Source organism: Ranitomeya variabilis, chromosome 2, assembly GCF_051348905.1.
Source record: "Ranitomeya variabilis isolate aRanVar5 chromosome 2, aRanVar5.hap1, whole genome shotgun sequence".
In the NCBI taxonomy this organism is placed as follows: Eukaryota; Metazoa; Chordata; class Amphibia; order Anura; family Dendrobatidae; genus Ranitomeya; species Ranitomeya variabilis.
The window spans coordinates 429,020,257-429,045,057 of NC_135233.1; the positions used below are offsets into that span (position 1 = coordinate 429,020,257).

General features: G+C 43.1%; 1 protein-coding gene and 1 long non-coding RNA gene across 6 annotated transcripts in view; one reads left to right on the top strand and one right to left on the bottom strand.

Moving 5' to 3' along the window:
• Window positions 1-24,801, top strand: part of LOC143806426 (uncharacterized) — a 269,413-nt gene that overhangs the window by 96,714 nt on the left and 147,898 nt on the right. The window lies entirely within an intron of this gene.
• FGF4 (fibroblast growth factor 4) lies at window positions 9,726-20,823 on the bottom strand. The gene is made up of 3 exons (XM_077286950.1): window positions 20,469-20,823; window positions 16,505-16,608; window positions 9,726-11,838 (listed from the first exon to the last, which is right to left on the bottom strand). Exons 1-3 carry the CDS (start codon window positions 20,764-20,766, stop codon window positions 11,662-11,664), a joined length of 579 nt encoding a protein of 192 aa, XP_077143065.1. The 5' UTR covers window positions 20,767-20,823; the 3' UTR covers window positions 9,726-11,661.

The window sequence follows — 24,801 nt, forward strand, 5'->3', positions numbered from 1 at the left end:
TTGAGTATTACATGTTTTTTTTTATTTATTGCAGTATTTTTTGAGTACTCTTGTTCTCTATGGAATTATTATTTGAGTATATGGTGCTCTATGGCAGTATTATATGATTCTCTATGACAGTTTTGTTTGAGTATATGGTACTCTATGGTAGTGTTTGGATACTCTGGTTTTCTATGGCAGTATTGTTTGAGTGTTATTTGGTTCTCTATGACAGTCTTGTTTGAGTATATGGTTCTCTATGGCAGTATTATATGGTTCTACATCTATGGCGGTATTGTTTGAGTACACTGGTTCTCTTATGGCGGTATTGTTTGAGTATTATATGTTCTCTATGGCAGCATTGTTGAGAATTATATGACTCGCTGTGACAGTATTATATGGTTCGCTATGACAGTATTGTTTGACTATATGGTTCTCTATGGGAGTATTATATGGTTCTATATGGGAGTATTATATGGTTCTCTATGGGAGTATTATATGGTTCTCTATGGGAGTATTATGTGGTTCTCTATGGGAGTATTATATGGTTCTCTATGGGAGTATTATATGGTTCTCTATGGGAGTATTATATGGTTCTATATGGGAGTATTATATGGTTCTCTATGGGAGTATTATATGGTTCTCTATGGGAGTATTATGTGGTTCTCTATGGAAGTATTATATGGTTCTCCATTTATGGCAGTATTGTTTGAGTATTATATGTTCTCTATGGCAGCATTGTTGAGAATTATATGACTCGCTGTGACAGTATTGTATGGTTCGCTATGACAGTATTATATGGTTCTCTATGGGAGTATTATATGGTTCTCTATGGCAGTATTATATGGTTCTCTATGGGAGTATTATATGGTTCTCTATGGGAGTATTATATGGTTCTTTATGGGAGTATTATATGGTTCTCTATGGCAGTATTATATGGTTCTCTATGGGAGTATTATATGGTTCTCTATGGCAGTATTATATGGTTCTCTATGGGAGTATTATATGGTTCTCTATGGGAGTATTATATGGTTCTCTATGGGAGTATTATATGGTTCTCTATTATTATTATTATTTATTATTATAGCGCCATTTACTCCATGGCGCTTTACATGTGAGGAGGGGTATACATAATAAAAACAAGTACAATAATCTTGAACAATACAAGTCACAACTGGTATGGGAGGAGAGAGGACCCTGCCCGCGAAGGCTCACAATCTACAAGGGATGGGTGAGGATACAGTAGGTGAGGATATAGCTGGTCGTGCAGCGGTTTTGTCAATCGGTGGTTACTGCAGGTTGTAGGTTTGTTGGAAGAGGTGGGTCTTCAGGTTCTTTTTGAAGGTTTCGATGGTAGGCGAGAGTCTGGAACGCTCTACCACAACATACCAGAGTAGGGGGGATGCACGAGAGAAATCTTGTATGCGATTGTGGGAAGAGGAGATAACAGGTGAGTAGAGAAGGAGATCTTGTGAGGATCGGAGGTTGCGTGCAGGAAAGTACCGGGAGACGAGGTCACAGATGTATGGAGGAGACAGGTTGTGGATGGCTTTGTATGTCATGGTTAGGGTTTTGTACTGGAGTCTCTGGGTAATAGGGAGCCAGTGCAGGCATTGACAGAGGGGAGAGGCCGGGGAATAGCGGGGGGACAGGTGGATTAGTCGGGCAGCAGAGTTTAGAATAGATTGGAGGGGTGCGAGAGTGTTCGAGGGGAGGCCACAGAGCAGGAGGTTACAGTAGTCGAGGCGGGAGATGATGAGGGCATGGACTAGGGTTTTTGCAGATACTTGGTTTAGGAATGTACGGATCCGTGAAATATTTTTGAGTTGGAGGCGGCAGGAAGTGGAAAGGGTTTGGATATGTGGTTTGAAGGAGAGATCAGTGTCAAGGATTACCCCAAGACAGCGGGCTTGTGGGACTGGGGAGAGTGGGCAGCCGTTTACTGTAATGGATAGGTTCGTTGGGGAGGTCGTGTGAGATGGGGGAAAGACGATGAATTCTGTTTTGTCCATGTTAAGTTTTAGAAATGTAGCGGAGAAGAAGAATGAAATAGCAGATAGACATTGAGGGATTCTGGTTAGTAGGGTGGTGATATCTGGTCCAGAGATGTAGATCTGTGTGTCGTCAGCATAGAGATGATACTGAAAGCCATGAGATTCTATGAGCTGTCCCAGGCCAAAAGTGTAAATGGAGAAGAGCAGGGGCCCTAGAACTGAACCTTGCGGGACTCCAACAGATAGGGGGCAAGGTGAGGAGGTGGTGTGTGAGTGGGAGACGCTGAATGTCCGGTCAGTTAGGTATGACGTGATCCTCTATGGCAGTATTATATGGTTCTCTATGGGAGTATTATATGGTTCTCTATGGCAGTATTATATGGTTCTCTATGGGAGTATTATATGGTTCTCTATTGGAGTATTATATGGTTCTCTATGGCAGTATTATATGGTTCTCTATGGGAGTATTATATGGTTCTCTATGGCAGTATTATATGGTTCTCTATGGGAGTATTATATGGTTCTCTATGGCAGTAGTATATGGTTCTCTATGGGAGTATTATATGGTTCTATATGGGACTATTATATGGTTCTCTATGGCAGTATTATATGGTTCTCTATGGGAGTATTATATGGTTCTCTATGGCAGTATTATATGGTTCTCTATGGGAGTATTATATGGTTATCTATGGCAGTATTATATGGTTCTCTATTGGAGTATTATATGGTTCTCTATGGCAGTATTATATGGTTCTCTATGGGAGTATTATATGGTTCTCTATGGCAGTATTATATGGTTCTCTATGGGAGTATTATATGGTTCTCTATGGGAGTATTATATGGTTCTCTATGGAAGTATTATATGGTTCTCTATGGGAGTATTATATGGTTCTATATGGGAGTATTATATGGTTCTCTATGGCAGTATTATATGGTTCTCTATGGGAGTATTATATGGTTCTATATGGGAGTATTATATGGTTCTCTATGGGAGTATTATATGGTTCTCTATTGGAGTATTATATGGTTCTCTATGGCAGTATTATATGGTTCTCTATGGGAGTATTATATGGTTCTCTATGGCAGTATTATATGGTTCTCTATGGGAGTATTATATGGCTCTCTATGGGAGTATTATATGGTTCTATATGGGAGTATTATATGGTTCTCTATGGCAGTATTATATGGTTCTCTATGGGAGTATTATATGGTTCTCTATGGCAGTATTATGTGGTTCTCTATGGGAGTATTATATGGTTCTCCATTTATGGCGGTATTATTTGAGTACTCTGTTTCTCTATGGCAGTATTGTTTGAGTATTTTATGGCTCTCTGTGACAATATTATATGGTTCTCTGACAGTATTATATGGTTCTCCATCTATGGCAGTATTGTTTGACTACACTACTGTGTAGCCTTGGCTAACAACCTTTGGTACATGACCACCAGGAGTTCACCCCCTGTCCATACTGGGCCTTTTGTAGGGGTAACACAGGAGCAAGAACGTAGTAGCGGCCTATTCATCGCCATCATCTTCCATAACCATTTCACATGGGGTCCTCAGATTAAGGAAAGTGATTTCATGTTTACAATGTTTACAGCCATTAACATATGTACCTTTATAGGCGACCTGCTGATCACAGCACCTCTGAAGTACAAGTGAGGGGCTTCCATGAGCTGTAAGGGTCCTGGAAGCCTCAGACCTGGTGGTACCAGACAGCTCCATACGTTCGCAGCCTAATTTGACCCTATAATGTGATGAAACGCTGTGGGGAAAACTCCAGGTGTGGTGAAATGGCCGCCTTTCAGGCTTTGCTTTCATGGCGTTCATTGTGCGGTGAAATGACCTGACAGCGTAATTCTTCAGGACGGTACGATTATTATTATTATTATTATAACTGTAGAGGTTTGGGAATGTTTGCATATTTTAGCGATTTAAAAAAAAAAAATCAGAAAAAAAATGTTTTTGTGTTAAATAACATATGTAACCATATCAAATATGCTTTTATTTTTTAATTATACATTTCTGTGTTGTTGTTTTATTTTTTTAAGACGGGGGTGATTTAATATTTTAAAGCTTAGATTTTTTTTTTATTTAATATATTTGGACGCTTTTGCCAGCCCATCAGCACCCTGCAATTGTGTAGTGAGCTGGTGAAGGCAGAACGGATCCTCCATCCAATTTACAATTCCTAAATGAGTGTTTCCGGATAATATCGGCTTAGATGAGACTTAACCTTTAGTAATGAGCGAACGTGCTTGGATAAGATGTTATCATGCTCAGGTGCTAACTGAGTGTCTTCAGCGTGCGCAAAAAATATGTTCGGGTCTCCGCGGCTGCATGTCTTGCAGTTCAACAGCCGCAATACATGCATGGAATAGCACCTGAGCATGCACAGATAACACCTTATCAAGAACATTCGCTCATCACTATTAACCATCCCTAAATTTCTAACAACAATTTTGTACCTATACTGTATGTATGTATGGCGTATGTGAGCATTGCATGTATAGAGCTGGCGCAGGCTGTGTTATACAGCCGGCACCAAAGCCTAACTAAGGGTACCATCTCACAGTGGCACTTTGGTCGCTACGACGGCACGATCCGTGACGTTCCAGCGATATCCATACGATATCGCTGTGTCTGACACGCAGCAGCGATCAGGGACCCCGCTGAGAATCGTACGTCGTAGCAGATCGTTTGGAACTTTCTTTCGTCGCTGGATCTCCCGCTGTCATCGTTGGATCGGTGTGTGTGACACCGATCCAACGATGCGTTCGCTTGTAACCAGGGTAAACATCAGGTTACTAAGCGCAGGGCCGCGCTTAGTAACCCGATGTTTACCCTGGTTACCGTCGTAAATGTAAAAAAAAAAAAACAGTACATACTCACATTCCGGTGTCCGTCAGGTCCCTTGCCGTCTGCTTCCCGCACTGACTGACTCCCGGACGTAAAGTGAAAGCAGAGCACAGCGGTGACGTCACCGCTGTGATCTGCTCTTACTTTACGGCCGGCAGTCAGTCAGAGCGGGAAGCAGACTGCGAGGGACCTGACGGACACCGGAATGTGAGTATGTACTGTTTGTTTTTTTTACTTTTACGATGGTAACCAGGGTAAACATCGGGTTACTAAGCGCGGCCCTGCGCTTAGTAACCCGATGTTTACCCTGGTTACAAGCGAATGCATCGTTGGATCGGTGTCACACACACCGATCCAACGATGACAGCGGGAGATCCAGCGACGAAAGAAAGTTCCAAACGATCTGCTATGATGTACGATTCTCAGCAGGGTCCCTGATCGCTGCTGCGTGTCAGACACAGCGATATCGTATGGATATTGCTGGAACGTCACGGATCGTACCGTTGTAGCGACAAAAGTGCCACTGTGAGACAGTACCCTTAGACCGCTTTCACACTAGCAGTATTTGGTCAGTATTTTACATCAGTATTTGTAAGCCAGAACCAGGAGTGGGTGAAAAATACAGAAGTGGTGACGTGTTTTGGATTTCAAATACTGATCTTAAATACTGACCAAATACTTAGTGTGCGAACATGGTCTTAAATGCTACCATCATGATTGACAGCGGCTTATAAGAAGATGAAAATCCCCCAACAGCTCCCCATAACATGATTTTCTGGTGCCAATGGCATGGTCACCAGCAACCGGCGGGTCTGCAGAAGGTCCTTGTGTTTGCCATTTTATACACCTATGGTCTGTGGCCGGACCCCATGGGAAATATTACAATACACTGCAATATGATATTACTGCACTGTGTTGTACAAGCGATGACGGTTCAACTCTGCTCGGTAGAATAGTTGAAAAAAATGTTTAAAAAAAAATGTGCTTAATAAAGTAAAAAAAAGTGTTTTTATATTACCCCCAACACCTTCACAGAATGTAAAAAAAAAATCACGTATTGAGTTTTGCGCCATGTGAGTACACCTTTGAAACCTGGCGGTGTGGCGGGTACCCCTTTAGGTATATGTATAGGAAGTTAGGAGCCTAGGATACATGTAAGTAGAAGGAGCTGCTATTGGGCTCCTCCAGCGGAATGAAGAAATACTCAACACTACGAAACCAAAGAAATTTAGAAGAAACAAAGGACAGAAAATAATAATGAGTCAAAGTTAGCAAGTTTTTGATATGAGACACCATGTTTTGAGGGGTTTGATTTTGACACATCTCTGTATTTTGTAGTCATTTTTGAATTCTAAAAACCCACAACATCTATTTTTTTGGCACTTGGTTGAGGAATTCTAGGTCCCTTCATTGCAGCTATTTCTTCTGGTAAACACTCTACAACGTGACCATTAACACTTCCCACGGAAACAAAGAACAGGATGCCATCTAGTTTGCATATACACATGTAGTTTAAACACTGTTTACAAGGCGGACCTGATTGCATCTACCTAAAAACTGCAAAAGCCCAAAAGCTTTATGGAAAGGGGGCCAAGGTTGCCATTTCTGTCCTCGTCAGGAATTCTTTTATCTTGGAATGAAGACACAAGTGCCGTGGAAACATATATTCTTTATTACACATTGTGTTGTGCACAGCACATACATCACGATATGGAAAAACACCTGTATAAAACTACAGACAAATGACAGAGTATTGTAAACTGCTTTCTCTTGAAGGATTAATGCTAAGAAACCTGCAAAGATTGGTTCCAATGGCCGCTGCAGAGTGACAATTGTATTTTATACCGACCCACTGCGTATAGAGAGAAATATTAGTACATTGCCGCCTAATCTGGGTTCACACTAAAAGAAAAAATCTAGAATAAAAATCAGTCATTTAAAACTTTTCTTTTTATTTTTCGTGATCCAAGGATTGCAGAATGTTGCATCTTCTGATTCTGCAAATTCAGCTCAATCTCCTCGAAATCTAATCCATTATTATATTGGTTTTTATTCCCACCCAAAAATCATTTTCTCTAAAAACTGACTGCCATCTAGAAAAAATAAACTCACCAATACCAATAGTTTTATTTATTGTTTCTTCCTGTCCTTTTTATAACCACCGCCAGTTATTTTACCTTCTACACTTCCTGCTTTCGGCCTTTTTGCTCTGCTTAGCCGTCCTAACCCAGCATTTATACCTCTGATTCGGTCCTAACCCAACAATCTTACGTCTGACTCTGTCCTAACCCAGCATTCATACCTCTGACTCAGTCCTAACCCAGCATTTATACCTCTAACTCGGTCCTAACTCAGCATTCATACCTCTGACTCTGTCCTAACCCAGCATTCATACCTCTGACTCTGTCCTAACCCAGCATTCATACCTCTGACTCAGTCCTAACCCAGCATTCATAGCTCTGACTCGGTTCTAACCCAGGTTTCATACCTCTGACTCGGTCCTAACCCAGGATTCATACCTCTGACGCGGTCCTAACCCAGGATTCATACCTCCTGACTCGGTCCTAACCCAGGATTCATACCTCTGGCTTACTTTCAGCCACACCTGCTTCATCTGTGTGGGCACCAGAAACTAAAAAAAAAATCCTTGTCAGTCTGCGCATGCGCCATATTCTCATCCAGTGCATTCGCAGATGAATCGGAGTTTCCTCACCGTAGGATCTGCCTTTCAGTGGTCGGGATATCACTTTCTGGTGTCCTGACCATTAAGAGAACAGGTAGAAAAGACCATGAAGAGCAGAAGAAGAAGAAAAATGGCGAAAGACGGTCACATGACGTGATCTCCGATATTGGGACTGGACTGGATTTCTAGCAGTAGGTATTTTACTAAGACTCAGCGTCTCTCAGGTTACAAAGTATTATATTTCTCTCCTTAAAAACCCTTTAATTACTATTCACAAAATGTATTACAATTTCAAAAACAATACTAAGAAAAAGAAGGTAGCTACAAACCAAAAAATTAAAAATGAGCAGCAAAAGAAAAACCCCAAACCCAAAACCTTATCGGTCTGAACATGCACCAGATTCTCATCCAGCACATGTGCAGATGAATCAGAGCATCTCCTTGTCCTTAGGATCTGCACATCTTATGGTCATGATGTCACGACCATTGAGACAACAGGTAGAGAAGAACAAGGAGCGCGGTCGGCACATGACCAGAAGAAGAAAGAATTTTGAAGATTGTCGGGTCAAACACTCTCCAAATTTGGGATTAGAACGTAATTCTAACAGTAATTATTTTACTAAAACTCAGTATCCCACAGATAACCGTATCCTCCACCTCCAAAGTATTAAATTCTCCCCAAGACAAAAAAATAAAATTATTTACTATTAAGAAGAAAAAAGTAGCAGCAAACCCCCAAACAATAAGAATAATTATAAAGTGTGAACCTAGCCTTACCCGTGCATATTAGAAACACATTAGTAAATAGCAAATGCACAGGGGTCTAAAAAGTGAAAATCACTTGATTCTTTAAGCAGCAGCGTCAGAAACTGGAGTTCGATGTTACAGAAGGGAAGAGTTAATCCGGAATGTAAGTAAGAATTTGGCAATTAAAGTAGCACATCAGTAAATATCCTGTTCTAGCGATCAGTGATATACAATATTCCAGCCCATAAACCAAACCAATCCTGGATTGAGAGGGATTTAGAAAGTATTTTTGCACTGGCAGCGGTTTTATAACACTCCAGTCCCCAATACCAGACTGAACATTTGCAAAGTATATAATGAAAAATATAAGGTTACTTGATGACCATATAGCGCAGACCAACAGCTGCCTGCAAATATTTTTACCATGATTATCCTTACTAAAAGTAAGTCGTAGGGTAAAGATAGCTGAAACGTGGCAAGGCTGAAATAGACGGCTCGGGCTCCTACCTACAGAACATTTGGCCACACAAGGAAAAATTGAGGACCTTGGTACGGGAACAAGAGTATAAGTCCTCCGACACGAAAGTGAGGTAGACATGTAATATTTTTGATGGGAATGAACATAAGAAATCAGCAGAAATCCTCCTATAGAAAGCATAACGTCCTCCATAAAGACTCATGACATCATCCAACTCGTGGCATCACCATATCCATAACCTACAAGTACCCCAAAATGCCAGGCATTATTTCACTCCATCACATTCTCAAAAAGTAGCTTAGTGTCCTTCTGTGTTCTACATCTTTTTTTTTTTTCACATTCTGTACAGGGACCACCTACCAGGACCCATAGGGTGATAGGCCCAATAGTGTGGGAACGTCTAGCTACGATTCTGGGTGACTGAAGACATGATGATACCTATAATACTCAAAATCCAATGAGCAGGACAATTTTTTTTTAGGCACCATGGTCACCAATATGTCTCAGTGTGCGCCCTGTTAAAGGGGTTGTCCCATAAATTATAGTCTTATATACAGTGAATGAAGCGGTAATGAGCGTGTGCGACCACCTCCTATAGACCATGACTGGAGCGGTAGTGAGCGTGTTCGACCACCTCCTATAGACGGTGAATGGAGCAGTAGTATTCATGTGCGACCACCTCCTCTAGACCAGGGGTGTCAAACTGCATTCCTCGAGGGCCTCAAACCATGAGTGTTTTCAAGATTTCCTTAGCATTCCACAAGGTGCTGGAATCATTCTGTGCAGGTGATTAAATTATCACCTGTGCAATACAAGGAAATCCTGAAAACATGACCTGTTTGCGGCCCTCGAGGAATGCAGTTTGACACCTCTGCTATAGACAATGACTGGAGCGGTAGTGAGCGTGTGCGACCACCTCCTATAGATGGTGAATGGAGCGGCAGCGAGTGTGTGCGACCACCTCCTATACACAGTGAATGGAGCAGTAGTGAGCGTGTGCGACCACCTCCTATAGACAGTGAATGGAGCGGTAGTGATCATGTGCGACCACCTCCTATAGACGGTGAATGGAGCGGTAGTGAGCGTGTGCGACCACCTCCTATAGATGGTGAATGGAGCAGTAGTGATCATGTGTGACCACCTCCTATAGACGGTGAATGGAGCGGTAGTGAGTGTGTGCGACCACCTCCTATAAACAGTGAATGGAGAGGTAGTGAGTGTGTGCGACCACCTCCTATAGATGGTGAATGGAGCGGCAGCGAGTGTGTGCGACCACCTCCTATACACAGTGAATAGAGCAGTAGTGAGCGTGTGCGACCACCTCCTATAGACAGTGAATGGAGCGGTAGTGAGTGTTTGCGACCACCTCCTATAGACGGTGAATGGAGCTGTGGTCACACGTGCTCACTACCGCCCAGTTCTCATATGGGACTGGTGGGTGTTCCAGCATACAATTATCACTTATCCTGTGGCTTGGTGCTATATATTTATTTTTTTGTTATGGCACAACCCCTTTAACGACCAGCACTCTGATCTATAAGAAAAACAGAAAGTCGTTGAGATCGAAGGTAAATCCCATCTACGGCTAAAACCCCTGATGAATTTGCCCCTTTTTTTTAATAATACGTCGTTCGTTAAGGCTTCCTTCCAGTCCAATAGATACGACAGCGCTGAGATAAGAAGCGCAATAGTTCTATTTTAATTAATGAGCAGATAGTTTGACAAGGCTGCTAAGTGTCGGTCAATGAAGGGGTTAAAGGACATGTGCTCCTTGTCTGTGTGACTTAAGATTGACTGCTGGAGAAGTTCAGAGTTCAGCAGTGACAAGTCTAAAAACAGATTTCGGAGTCCTCCTCTTGCCCCCGCACCTTCTATAAGACGTAAACTGACCCAGCCTCAGCCAGATAATAGTAACTGAGTCGGAGGAAACCATATTGGTAGCTTCAGCCCAACGCTTGTTTCACCTTATCTGCTGCAGCCAAAAAATCCTTTCAGTCTGACCCTATGTGTACGGCCTGTAAACAGTAGAAAACCTGGAGTAGTGAATAGCAGCTCAACAATGGCACCAATACTGCCGTGACTCACAGCACATTGCATAGCAACACATTGTAGGCCCATTCAGCAGCTTAGGAGTTAACAGACTGTTTTACCCTTCCCCAACAAACAAAAAAATAGGAATAGAATATTACAGTGAATACAAAAGTCATCAGCTATAAATTAAATCTTCCTGGACCGTATATACATACTTAAATTATTAAATTAAATATTTTACATCAGTTCTTGCTTCAAAACGTTTTGAAAGTGCACAAAGTTCTTCCTTCCTTCCCGCAGCCTGTTTACAAAGATTTTTCAAGGTTAGAAGGTCCTTTCCATGGCTTTCTCAAGGTCTGGTGCTCCTTCCTTACAAAGAATTTCTCAAAGTTAGAAATTCCTTTCCGACGATTACTCAAGATCATAAGCTCCTTTCTGAGGGTTTCTCAAGGTAAGGTGCTCCTTTCCAAGGATTTCCAAAGATCACAAACTCCTTTCCAAAGAATTTTCAAGGTTAGAAGCTCCTTTCCATGGATTTTTCAAGGTCTGGTGCTCTTTTCCAAGAATTTCTCAAAGTTAGAAGCACCTTTCAGAAGATTTCTCAAGGTTAGGCGGTGTTTTCCGAGGATTTCTCAAGATCACAAGCTCCTTTCCAAAAATTTCTCAAGATTAGGTGCTTCTTTCCAAGGCTCTTTCAAGATCAAAAACCACTTTTCTGAGGATTTCTCAAGGTAAGGTGCTCCTGATTTTTGAAGGCCTGGTGCTCTTTTCCAAGGATTTCTCAACATCAGAAACTCCTTTCTGAGGATTTCTCAAGCTTAGATGCTCCTTTCTGAGGATTTCTCAAGATTAGGAGCTCTTTTCCGAGGATTTCTCAAGGGCCAGTGCTGTCAGATTCGAGGCAGGAAATGTGTCAGTGTCATAGTTGGAGATACTCGGTTCCCCTTTTTTGTCCTTCCGTTTTTGCTCAGAGCTATGTACATCCCAGGGTAGCGTCTCGATTCATATGCATTATAGTTATTGGGAAGAAGCGTTTCCTTGAATTTGCATTCATCAGTGAAATGTTTCTGTAAGGGGATAAGAGGAAAAAAAATGTCATAATGTTAATCAAATTGGACGTCTTGAACTGGTGGCCAGATAAATGATATATATCCCCATCAACAAGATAAGTCTGAAATGTATGAGGAGCCCCAGATATCTCTGTGTGAATGAAAGTAGTAGTAAGCCTGTGCGACCACCTCTCTATCACTGTCAGTAGGAGTCGTGGTCGCACTCGCTCACTAGCTCTCCATTCATAAGTTAACTTTGAGCCTTCCGTTCTCAGGACTGGTAGGCATCTCTGAGAGATCAATCATTTATCCTATATGCTATAGATAGGCAACAAATTTACCCTTTAAGATGGCCATACACAGTAGATCATTTGAAAGAAACCCAACTGTTCTACCTCCTCTTCAATTGTATTTTGATTTTCGGAGGAGAGTTAGTTGACCATTTGGTCAAACTGATGGTAGATCCATCCAAATTTGGTGTGATCTCCATTCAATCTAATGTCTGTGGTGGGCCATAGATATTCCATTTTTGGCAAATCACCAAAATTAGTTGGATTTACCCAAAAATCTCTTATCATTAGCTACAGTATTCTTATATCCCAAGGAATGAAAAGAAATGCTCGGTCAGGTCACAATCCCTTCATTGCTCACCCGACCTCTGAGCGCAATGGGGCATACACCGTACAAAGATTGTTGGTAGATCTTCCAAAAATATCTGCTTTAAAGACATGTTCACATTATCTGGTTGATATATGTTGACCTTTTTGTAAAGATCTGTGACTTTTCAATGAATACAAATTTTACTGAAAAACTTTGACTTCTGCTGGGAAAAAAAAATCCACCAAAAAGATCAAAATGGAAACACATGCAGCATCAAAAGTAACAAATGGACAGGTGTGGACCATGATGGGTCTGTGGTTCCTATTAACAAATGAGGAGTTATACCCACATGTATTTTCTTGTGGTTAACAAAGACTTATCCAACCATTTTAGCACGTAAAGACGCCCTCGGTCATTGTCTACGGGCAGCGACACTTTTGTGTTCTAAGTTCAAAGACATTGTGTATTGTTCAAAGCTTGAATAGACCAAGTACAGTGCAACAGGTCCTTCAAAGTTAACTCCGTGCCTTACGTATATGTACAGCAGTGCTTAAAAGTTTGTGAACCTTTCAAAAAATTAAATTTCCGAACACTAAAAAATACTCGAAGGACCCCCGAGTGTGCTCGAGAAATCTCGAGTAACGAGTATATTCGCTCATCACTAATAAAGAACCAAGTCAAACAAATAAGTAAAAAATATTAGACTTTGACATTTCTTTGGAAATCATTGTTCTACCTTCACCTACTGTATCCTCACCCATCCCTTGTAGACTGAGAGGTCTCACGGGCAGGGTCCTCTTTCCTCTTGTACCAGTCGATGACTTGTTTTGGTCAAGATTATTGAATTTGTTTTTTATTGCGTATACCCCTTTTCACATGTAAAGCGCCATAGAATAAATGGTGCTATAATAATAAATAATAATATCCTTCTGGCTTTTCTATTGCAGGTGGGCAGCAATGTTACTTTTGGAGATCAGTGGTTTTGTCCTTGCAATCCTGCCATGCACACCATTGTTGTTCAGTGGATCCTCTGTATGCCGGGCTCATAGACCTTAAGGGTATGTGCACACGTTGCGGATTTTGCTCCGGATCCGCAGCAGATTTGATGCTGCGGATCTGCAGCTGTTTTCCATGAGTTTACAGTACCAGGTAAACCAATGGAAAACAAAATCCGCTGTGCACATGCTGCTGAAAAAAACGCTCGGAAACGTAGTGTTGTTTATTCCGCAGTATGTAAATTCTTTGTGCGGATTCCGCTGCAGTTTACATCTGCTCCATAATAGGAATCCGCAGGTGGAATCCGCACAAAATCCGCAAAAAAAAGCGGTAAATCCGCAGTGCGGACTACCTGCGGATTTACCAAAATCAGTCCGGAAAAATCCGCACCACTTTCCGCAACGTGTGCACGTGGCCTAACTTAGCTAATGTGAGAGATCTTTAGTTGCTTAGAGATGACTTTGGGTTCCTTTGTGACCTTGCAGACTTTTATACTTCTTGCTCTTGGAGTAATCTTTCTCGGTCGGCTACTCCTGGGGAGGATAATTATTATCTTGAATTTCTTTCATTTGTATACAATTTGTCCGACAGTGGATTGGTGGAGTCCAAACTTTTAAAAATAAATTGCACGCTTTTCCAGCCTGAAGAGCATCAACAACTCTTCTTTTGAAGTCCTTAGAAATCTCCTTTGTTTGTGCCATAATAAACTTCCACAAATGTGTTGTGAAGATCACTCCTCAACCCTTTTATAGATCACCGTTTTTTTAAATAAAACAGGTCGCCCACTCACACCTGATTGTCATCCCATTAACTTAAAACGCCAGATTCTAATTTCTTCTTATCTGCTAATATTAAAGATTCACCATACTTTTGCTACTCACAGACATGTGATATTGATCATTGTCCTCAATAAAAAAAAGACTGTAAAGGTACCTTCACACTAAACGACTTTGCAGCGATAACGATAGCGATCCGTGACGTTGCAGCGTCCTGGATAGCGATATCGTTGTGTTTGACACGCAGCAGTGATCTGGATCCTGCTGTGATATCGCTGGTCGTTGCTGAAAGTTCAGAACTTTATTTGGTCGTCAGATCGGCGTGTATCGTTGTGTTTGACAGCAAAAGCAACGATGCCAGCTATGTTTTACAATGGTAACCAGGGTAAATATCGGGTTACTAAACGCAGGGCCGCGCTTAGTAACCCGATATTTACCCTGGTTACCATTGTAAAAGTAAAAAAAAAAACACTACATACTCACCCTCTGATGTCTGTCACATCCCCCGGCGTCCGCGCTGCTGCTCAGAGCTTCCTGCACTGAATGTGTCAGTGCCGGCCGGAAAGCAAAGCACAGCGGTGACGTCACCGCTCTGCTTTAGGGACGGCGCTTACACAGTGCAGGGAAGCGGACGCCGGGGGACGCGAATGTAAGTATGTAGTGTTTGTTTTTTTACATTTACACTGGTAACCAGGGTAAACATCGGGTTACTAAGTGCGGCCCTGCACTTAGCAACCCGATGTTTACCCTGGTTACCCGGGGACTTCGGCATCGTTGGTCGCTGGAGAGCTGTCTGTGTGACAGCTCTCCAGCGACCACACAGTGACGCTGCAGCGATCGGCATTGTTGTCGATATCGCTGCAGCGTCGCTTAGTGTGAAGGTACCTTAATGCTTTTTAGACATTTGTTTGATTTGATTCTTTTTCTGTTATTAGGACTTGTGTGGAATCTGATGTAGTTTTAGCAGATTTATGCAGAAATGTGGAAAATTCTGAAGAATTCACAAACCTTCAAGCACTACTGTAATTCCCATATAAATATAGTAAAATGTTTGAACCATGTTCTTTTTATCTTTGATAACTCAACATCATCTTGAAAATTCCCAGACTCCTAAGAACCATTTTTCTAACCCATTGCCTTCAAGATTATTTAATCTTTGTGATTATCATAGATGTATGGTTGCGGGGAAAAAAACTTGTACTATTAAAAAAAAAAAAAAAAAATTGTTGTTGAAAGTTTTTGACTTTCTTTTGTTGTTCTTAACTATGGAGCTACTCTTGCATTTCTTTCTCTGAACAAGGATTGTCCCCCTGTTTTTGTCTTCTGGGTCATTATCCCAATAGTCAGTAATATTGTAGTTAGATATTTTGTGTTTATTTTATATTGTATTTATTTTGTGTATGGATTATTTTTAGGTTTATTCTATAACCCAAACCCATATCTATATTATTCTATTAAAAATTAACATTTTCCCTCCCAAAAAATAGAAATAAAATTGCCTGGAAGTTGCCTAAATCTTTGACTATGACAACGTAGACTACTATTGGCCCACTGTGTGTGTAAGTCTTAATAGTGTATTTTTCCCCCAGAAGTCCTACTGCGGCACACAGGAGGCTTTTTAGGAATTGTAGGGAACCTCCGTATTTACGTTTGCTGTATAATTTCTCTTATGATTTAGGGACCCAAAAACTTCCTGGTGTCTTGTCCGCAGTAGGAGTATGCAGCACATACGAAGGTTTTCCCATGTGGTCATCACCATCTGTTGGGCGACTACATGAAACTCTCCACTTTTTTTTTATTGTGCCCCTGATAAAATATGATTTACAGCACGAATGGTCTCCAGGGATCTGATCCACGTCCACCAGAGAAGATTAATTAAATGACGGGGCTAACAATGTTAGGAATGGCATGTACTTTCAAGTATGCAAGTGGTAGCTTGGAATAACTCCCCTTACGTATTAAATGTACTGCAGAGTATTACTAACCTTGTGTGACAGTGTGTTCTGCTCCCGAGTCCTAATTGTAGACGTCTGTAGAAGTCATTTTGTGTCCTAAGATTACTTGGACTTAAACAGATGAGGCAAGAACTAATCCCCCAAACTCATGGTAGAGCGGTGACTGATCCCTCCACACCATCCGATAGACAGTAGGCAGCACCACTTAACTGTTGTGTCCCTTGGTCCACAGATGGTCCCACCAGTTCTACCTGTAACCATTACAGCCAGTCTATGCTCTCATTATTCCTAGTAGTCTCTTTATATCTAGCGATATACATTATAGCTGGAAATATCTAAAGGAACATCTGAACTTACCGATCCGTACAGCTTCCCTTTTCCAGTCATGGCAACGAATAGTCCACTTCTCACACCATAAAGACTCACCACTCCAACTTCCACCGGAGAAATTTCCAACAAACCTATAATAAAGAAAAAGTTATAATAGTCCACAAGTGTTCAACCTGAGAAGCTCCATACCCCTCCTACCCCCACCCAATTCTTGTTTTACATTGGATAAGTTCTTGCACTTTCGGCTATTGTTGATGTTACAGTGTAATCAGTGTAACAAGGGATGAGTCCATGATCTATTATATTACGTCTACATGATGATGACCTGAAACTTCAACCATGTGTCTCCAGAATGAATTCAGAATCCTCCCATGGTCTCGTATAACGATCATTATCTACATTTAGGTTATGGGTTGGCCTTGAATGATTTATGTCTTCTTTCAACCTTAAAGCTATGAAATAATCCAACTATTTTTCATCTTTTCTATGCAAATAAAATATTCTCTACCAACCAACAGAAGAAATATATAATTCCTCGTTTATACCATGAACATTCGATACGCTTAGAAATGCATTTATTACACAACATTAATAAGACCTTATAAGGATCTTATGATTCTATTAATACTATTTGTCCATCCATCCATCTGTCTATCCATCTCTCCACCGATTTATCCATCCATTTATCCATCCATTTATCCATCCATTTATCCATACATCTATCCATCCATCGATCCATCCATTGATTCATCGATCCACCCATCTATTCACCCATCCATCCATCTGTCCATCCACGTATCCATCCATCTGTCTATCCATCTCTCCACCGATCTATCCATCCATTTATCCATACATCTATCCATCCATCGATCCATCCATCCACCCATCTATTCACCCATCCATCCATCTGTCCATCCACTTATATATCCATCCATCCATCCATCCATCCACGTATCTATCTACCCATCCACCAACACACTCTTTAAACTTTGGTCCCGATTCATCATTGTGTTTTTTTTGCCAGAATTCTGTTGTAAAAATCTTGAAATGTTACAAAAAAATTGCGGCTTTTCGTGTTTTTACGCCAGTCCCGGCCAGATCCTCCAAAGTTGGCAGAGCCGGGGTTGGATGTGGCTTGGCCAAGCTTGCCGGATAAATTCATCATAATATAACTTACGTTTACTTCAGAACTGTACACCGGCCCCCGGATGGAGTAATCTTACTGGCGGAGGCACACGACTGTAAGGTGCACCATATTCATTATGACATTCTTGCTTCTACATGAATTTGGCGCTTCTTACTCCAGCACTTCGTTCATTGGGACTGATGTACAATTCATCTGTCATAAGGAAACGGGGCCATTGCTTTTTCATCCATGTCACAGAGAAACTGCAGGAATCTGGCAGCCAATGCATTCTACATTTTGTATTGGCCACTAATTACTGCAGTTGCCTCCTGTTGATCTCTTCGGTTGCACCGTGTCCTGCTGGCCTTAAGTGTCCTCTATCTGTATCCTAACATTATCTGACTGCATGTAATAAAGGGCTGCGCTCTGCTGCTGCTGTCAATGAGGATGATTTGGTGACATTACTGTGTGCCTCGCTCTACTTCAGCCATCTCAACCTGGCTAGATATGATGATGCCTGAACTCACATAACCTGGGATATGTGAACCCCATACGTGAGCAGAGCAGATCATCCCTGTGCACCCCATACGTGAGTAGATCATTAATGTGCACCCCATACGTGAGTAGATCATTAATGTGCACCCCATACATGAGTAGATCATTAATGTGCACCCCATACGTGAGTAGATCATTAATGTGCACCCCATACGTGAGCAGATCATCCCTGTGCACCCCATATGTGAGCAGATCATCCCTGTGCACCCCATATGTGATCAGATCCTCCCTATGCACCCCATATGTGAGTAGATCCTTAATGTGCACCCCATACGTGAACAGATCATCCCTGTGCCCCCCGTACATGAGCAGATCATCCCTGTGCACCCCGTACGTGAGCACATCATCCCTGTGCATCCCATACATGAGATCATCACTGTGCATCCCATACATGAGCAGATCATCAATGTGCATCCCATACCTGAGCAGATCCTCCCTTTACACCCCATACGTGAGCAGATCATCAATGTGCGCCCCATACGTGAGCAGATCATCCCTTTACACCCCATACATGAGCAGATGATCTCTTTACACCCCATATGTGAGCAGATCATCCCTTTACACCTCATACTTGAGCAGATCATCCCTTAACACCCCATACGTGAGCAGATCATCCCTTAACACCCCATACGTGAGCAGATCATCCCTTTACACCCCATACGTGAGCAGATCACCGGGCAGCACAGTGGCTCAGTGGTTAGCACTTCAGCCTTGCAGCGCTGGAGTCCTGGGTTGAAATCCCAACAAGGACAACATCTGTATGTTCTCCCCGTGTTTGTGTGGGTTTCCTCCGGGTTCTCCGGTTTACTCCCACATTCCAAAGACATACTGATAGGGAATATAGATTGTGATCCCCATCGGGGACAACGATGATAATGTGTGCAAGCTGTAAAGCGCCGAGGAATATGTTAGTGCTATATAAAAAAATAAAACAAAAAAAAGCTCATCCCTATGCCCCACATACATGAGCAGATCATCCCTATGCACCCCATATGTGAGAAGATCATCCTTGTGCACCCCATAAGTGAGCAGATCAGCCCTGCTTTCTTACTTTCCATCCTACTACTTTGCACCTCTCAGATTTTCTTTGATGGGAGGCGTAGTGGTCTGACTGCCCGGCACTTGTCTTCCTAGTGTTGCCCCAAATCCTATTCTTTCTGTTGAGTATCGCATATTACTTGGGGGCAGAAATCACTATCAGATGCTTTTTCTGCCAAACATTTTGATAGAAAAGTAACTTTTTACTACTTGGTGCGTTTGGATTTGCATTGATACAATACTGATATTCTTTTCTTGTAATGAAATAGCAGAACATTGCAGTTTTCTTTCATTTTTAAAAATTTATGCCACAAAATGCATAAAAACGTGATAGACTGAACACAGCCTACAAAGAATAACCACAGCCTATACCGTAATACTGCTGCTATATTCTGCCACAACTCAATGCGACACTGGATGTAACTTTCTTACTACTTTAAAAAGGTTATCAAAAAGTTTACAAATGTGACATTTTTGCAGACTTGAATACCCTTTCAGTTTTTTTCCCTCCCCAGAAGCCAATATAGTAAAAAAGGTACGCTTCTTTTACATGAAAAATAAGAGAAAAACAGCACGGCTGTACTATAACTGTGGTATGAAGAAACACGTATGGCGCCATTCTATGCAGAAGAATACTTTTGATTTCATGGAGGTTTTCACTGTAGGGGAGATAAAACCTAACTGAAGATACATTTCAGCATTTTCTATATGGGTACCTTATGGCGGCACACACAGGACCTACAGTTCTCTCATATCAATATCTGTTTAGCTTTGCTCCGGTTGTACAGACGCCACGGATGTTCATCCCTTCACTAAAAAAAAGAAGTCTTCAGTTCAGAGTGATGAGTGTTATTCGATTCCCCAAAGTATTTCTGTCCGTCAGTGGTGCAAGCGCCGGTGCTGCACCTGACGTCTCCTGTGATAGAACAAGCCAGCGATTATCACGGCTTCCTAAACCTTTATTAGTTCCTAAATCTACATAAATGCAAGACCACCGGGAGCCCCCCTTCCACACACTCAAGGCAAGATCACATTAAAGTGACACTAATCTTGCAATCTGCAACCAAGCAGAACCCAATCCAGCGGCTGCGACATTAAGTGTCACTTTCCTGTCGCTGCTTTGTGCAAATTTCTCCTCCGGTTATCAGAAAGCTCTATAATCTGTTTGACCAGGAAATGTCTCAATTCGCAGCGGTGCAGAGGATTTCAGGTCCACAGACTTAACCGTCTAATTGCACAGTTTATAAAAAAAAAAAAAAAAAATGTACTCACTGTTTCGGTTTTCATTGTGCGTCCCATTAATTCGGCCATCTGGTAAAACTTGAATATGGAAGCCAATGCCCACGTTGCAGTAAAGCCGTCGCAGCCTCTTGATGCCCAGCAAATAGTCACTTTCCCGGTTTGTGTCTTTTCTCTCTCCCGAGATCCTGGACATTGACCTAGAAAATAGGGTCTCCCAATGTCGGTCCTGGGTATCATTTCTCTGGGAGGCGAGTAACGGCACACAGCGCACCATGCCCGAAACCAGCACCAAGAGCAAGATTGGCACAAGGGCCGATTGAACAGTCATCCTGATCAACGTGGGCACACGTGGTTTAAGGAGTCAATTGCTCTAAAAATACCTCAACTCCAGCTCCACTTATACTTAGATCAAAGAAACCAACTGCTTCGCTCGAAAGGAGGAGTGGTCTTCTGAGCATGGAGTCTTCTGTAAGGGAGAAAAAAAGGGGGCTTGACTCCTGCAAAGTTTATTCGAACTTGATCTCAACTTGTCTTTTAGCTGCTGGAGACTTGTCTGAAGTGTTGATCTTCTCCCACAGCTCAGCCATAGCACTTCAGCTTTGACCAAGATATTTATATCCCCCCTCTGCTCATCCCAGTACGAGCTGACAGACCAGTGACCGTACTGGAGGAAGAGTCTCGGAGACATGGGGGGTCATTGCACTCAGATGGGCAGGAAGACCCCTCTCCATGTAGAGCTGTATAATGTATGAGTGCACTCACTGCAAGGCAATATTCACGGGAACCCATAGGTGCCGGGTTATTAGTTATTCTGGACGAGTGCGTAACAGGCGCACCCCGGCGCTCCATATCCCTCTGGACCTCACGGGGATACTTGTCTTAGTAATCGTTCTACTTGATAGTCAGGGGCCCCCATTATACATGTTTGCATTAAGACCCGAGAGGTCCAAAATACACGTCTGATTACGGATTACGTTAAGTTCCGGAATGTTAAGCTTTTTGTGCACACACGGAATCTGCTCCAAAATCCTCCTTAAAAAATGCTTGAAAAACTCTAATAAAAAAAAGACACAAAAATGATGGAAAAATGCCAAAGAAAAACCCACCAGAAGTAAAAAACGACATAGCAAGAGCTTGAGAAATTACCAAAGAGTCTCAAAAAACATTTCTGGACAAAAACCGTTGGCTTGTCTTAAAGTGTCTTCCTCTTGGAAAACAAATCGGGTGCGCCTGATTTTATAAGACGTCGTCTGCTCAGACCCTTCAGGCTGTGCTCAAAAAAAGTTTTTAAGGTGTTCAAAACTGTCTCACTGGGTTGTTTGTTTTTCTCCAGACTTTTGATTGGAGAGTGCCTAATTTAGAGACATTTCTATTAGTATCTGCTTCAAACAAGATACTTTTTTTTTCCACCAGGCAAAAAAAAAATCAACTAATATGAACTTTAAACTGGATTTCCCATTCAAACAAATAGGAAGAGTTTTTGAGGAAGTTTTGATGAGGATTTTGGAGCGGCACTGCTCTAAACACTGAAGAATCTGTGTGAACATAACCTAAAACCACTTTAGGAAAAGAAAAAAAAAAACTCCTCCAAAAAAAAACCTTTTTTGAACGCCTCAAAAACTTTGTGAACAAAGCTTAAAAGTAAAGAAAAAGTCCAAAATAGATTTAAGGGACACGATGATTTATCACTATGCTTCCAATGGGTTTTCTGCCCTGAAATCAGCGTGAAATTTTAAATCTGTGCCTTAATTCACACGCTGCTGATCTTTCCACATTGCACAGAGAAAAAAAATGGCATGTCACTTCAGAAGGAAATGTAAACTACAGGAGGTAGCCCCGCATGGATTGCCGCATTGAGTCTATGTGCACATGTTGCGTTTTTTCTCGCTTTTTGTCCTCGTTTTTTCGCTGTGAAAATACTTAAAAACGCTTGCTAAACGCATACCATTATTTTTAATGGAATTCCGCATTGTTGTGCCCATGCTGCATTTTTTTCCGCAAAAAGAAACGCATCGCGGGAAAAAAACGCAGCATGTTCATTAATTTTGCAGAGTTTCCGCGATTTTGCCGCTATATAATTGTACTAGATGTTTCCAGCCAGCTAACGCTCGGCACGCTCACTGCTATCTAATTAACGCTGCTGGTGATTAAACTAAAGTAAATAATGACAGCATTCAATAGCGCTTACGCAGGTGGTAAATTAACTTAAAATGAAGTTAATAACAATAGTGTGGTGATGTGTTGGGGGCGGGATCATGTGTGGTAATGGAGTGTGGGGGAGGGATTATGTGTGGATTATGTGTGATGTGATGTGGGGGTGGGATTATGTGTGGTGGGGGGCGGGATTGTGTGTGGTGATGTGGTGGGGGGCGGGATTATGTGTGGTGATGGGGTGGGGGGGCGGGATTATGTGTGGTGATGGGGTGGGGGGGCGGGATTATGTGTGGTGATGTGTTGCGGTGCGGGATTATGTGTGGTGATGTGGTGGGGGGGCGGGATTATGTGTGGTAATGTGGTGGGGGCCTGGATTATGTGTGGTGATGTGGGGGGCGGGATTATGTGGTGATGTGGTGGGGGGCGGGATTAAGTGTGGTAATGTGGGGGGGCTGGATTATGTGTGGTAATGTGGTGGTGGGGCGGGATTATGTGTGGTGATGTGGTGGGGGCGGGATTATGTGTGGTGATGGGGTGGGGGGCGGGATTATGTGTGGTGGGGGTGGGATTATGTGTGGTGGAGGGCGGGATTATGTGTGGTGATGGGGTGGAGGGGCGGGATTATGTGTGGTAATGTGGGGGGCGGAATTATGTGTGGTAATGTGGTGAGGGGGCGGGATTATGTGTAGTAATGTGGTGGGGTGGCGGGATTATGTGTTGTGATGTGGGGGACAGGATTGTTGCAATGGGGTGGGGGGGCAGAATTGTGTTGTAATGGGGTGGGGGGCGGGATTATGTGTGGTAATGTGGTGGGGTGGCGGGATTATGTGTGGTGATGTGGTGGGGGGCGGGATTGTGTTGTAATGGGGTGGGGGGTGGGATTATGTGTGGTGATGTGGTGGGGGGGCGGGATTATGTGTGGTGATGTGGTGGGGAGGCGGGATTATGTGTGGTGATGGGGTGGGGGGCGGGATTATGTGTGGTGATGGGGTGGGGGGCGGGATTATGTGTGGTGATGGGGTGGGGGGCGGGATTATGTGTGGTGATGTGGTGGTGAGGCGGGATTATGTGTGGTGATGTGGTGGGGGGGCGGGATTATGTGTGGTGATGGGGTGGGGGGCGGGATTATGTGTGGTGGGGGCGGGATTATGTGTGGTGATGTGGTGGGGAGGCGGGATTATGTGTGGTGATGTGGTGGGGGGGCGGGATTATGTGTGGTGATGGGGTGGGGTGGCGGGATTATGTGTGGTGATGTGTTGGGGAGGTGGGATTGTGTGGAGATGTGTTGGGGGGCGGGATTATGTGTGGTAATGAGGTGAGGGGGCGGGATTATGTGTAGTAATGTGGTGGGGTGGCGGGATTATGTGTTGTGATGTGGGGGACAGGATTGTTGCAATGGGGTGGGGGGGCAGAATTGTGTTGTAATGGGGTGGGGGGGCGGGATTATGTGTGGTAATGTGGTGGGGTGGCGGGATTATGTGTGGTGATGTGGTGGGGGGCGGGATTGTGTTGTAATGGGGTGGGGGGTGGGATTATGTGTGGTGATGTGGTGGGGGGGCGGGATTATGTGTGGTGATGTGGTGGGGAGGCGGGATTATGTGTGGTGATGGGGTGGGGGGTGGGATTATGTGTGGTGATGGGGTGGGGGGCGGGATTATGTGTGGTGATGGGGTGGGGGGCGGGATTATGTGTGGTGATGTGGTGGGGAGGCGGGATTATGTGTGGTGATGTGGTGGGGAGGCGGGATTATGTGTGGTGATGTGGTGGGGAGGCGGGATTATGTGTGGTGATGTGGTGGGGGCGGGATTATGTGTGGTGATGGGGTGGGGGGCGGGATTATGTGTGGTGATGGGGTGGGGTGGCGGGATTATGTGTGGTGATGTGTTGGGGAGGTGGGATTGTGTGGTGATGTGTTGGGGGGCGGGATTATGTGTGGTGATGTGTTGGGGAGGCGGGATCGTGTGGTGCTGTGTTGGGGGGCGGGATTATGTGTGGTGATGTGTTGAAGGGGCGGGATTATGTGTGTTGATGTGGGGGGGCGGGATTTTTGGTTGGGCAGGATTGTGTGTGGTAATGGGGTGGGGGGCGGAACTACTGTGCAGGGGGCGGGATTAGCGAGTAATCACGATGCCTATATATATATATAGGTGAAAAAAAGGAAGACAGCACAAAAATAAAGAAAAAAAGGGCTTTAATGCCTGGACGGCGT

Bases quoted from the DNA above. Each gene is read 5' to 3' on its own strand.
- FGF4 (XM_077286950.1), bottom strand. From the start codon at position 20,766: ATGACTGTTCAATCGGCCCTTGTGCCAATCTTGCTCTTGGTGCTGGTT. The intron at 16,609-20,468 runs GTGAGTACATTT...TCTTTATTATAG, and splicing joins GCACAATGAAAACCGAAACA to GTTTGTTGGAAATTTCTCCG. The intron at 11,839-16,504 runs GTAAGTTCAGAT...ATCCCCTTACAG, and splicing joins AAGGGAAGCTGTACGGATCG to AAACATTTCACTGATGAATG.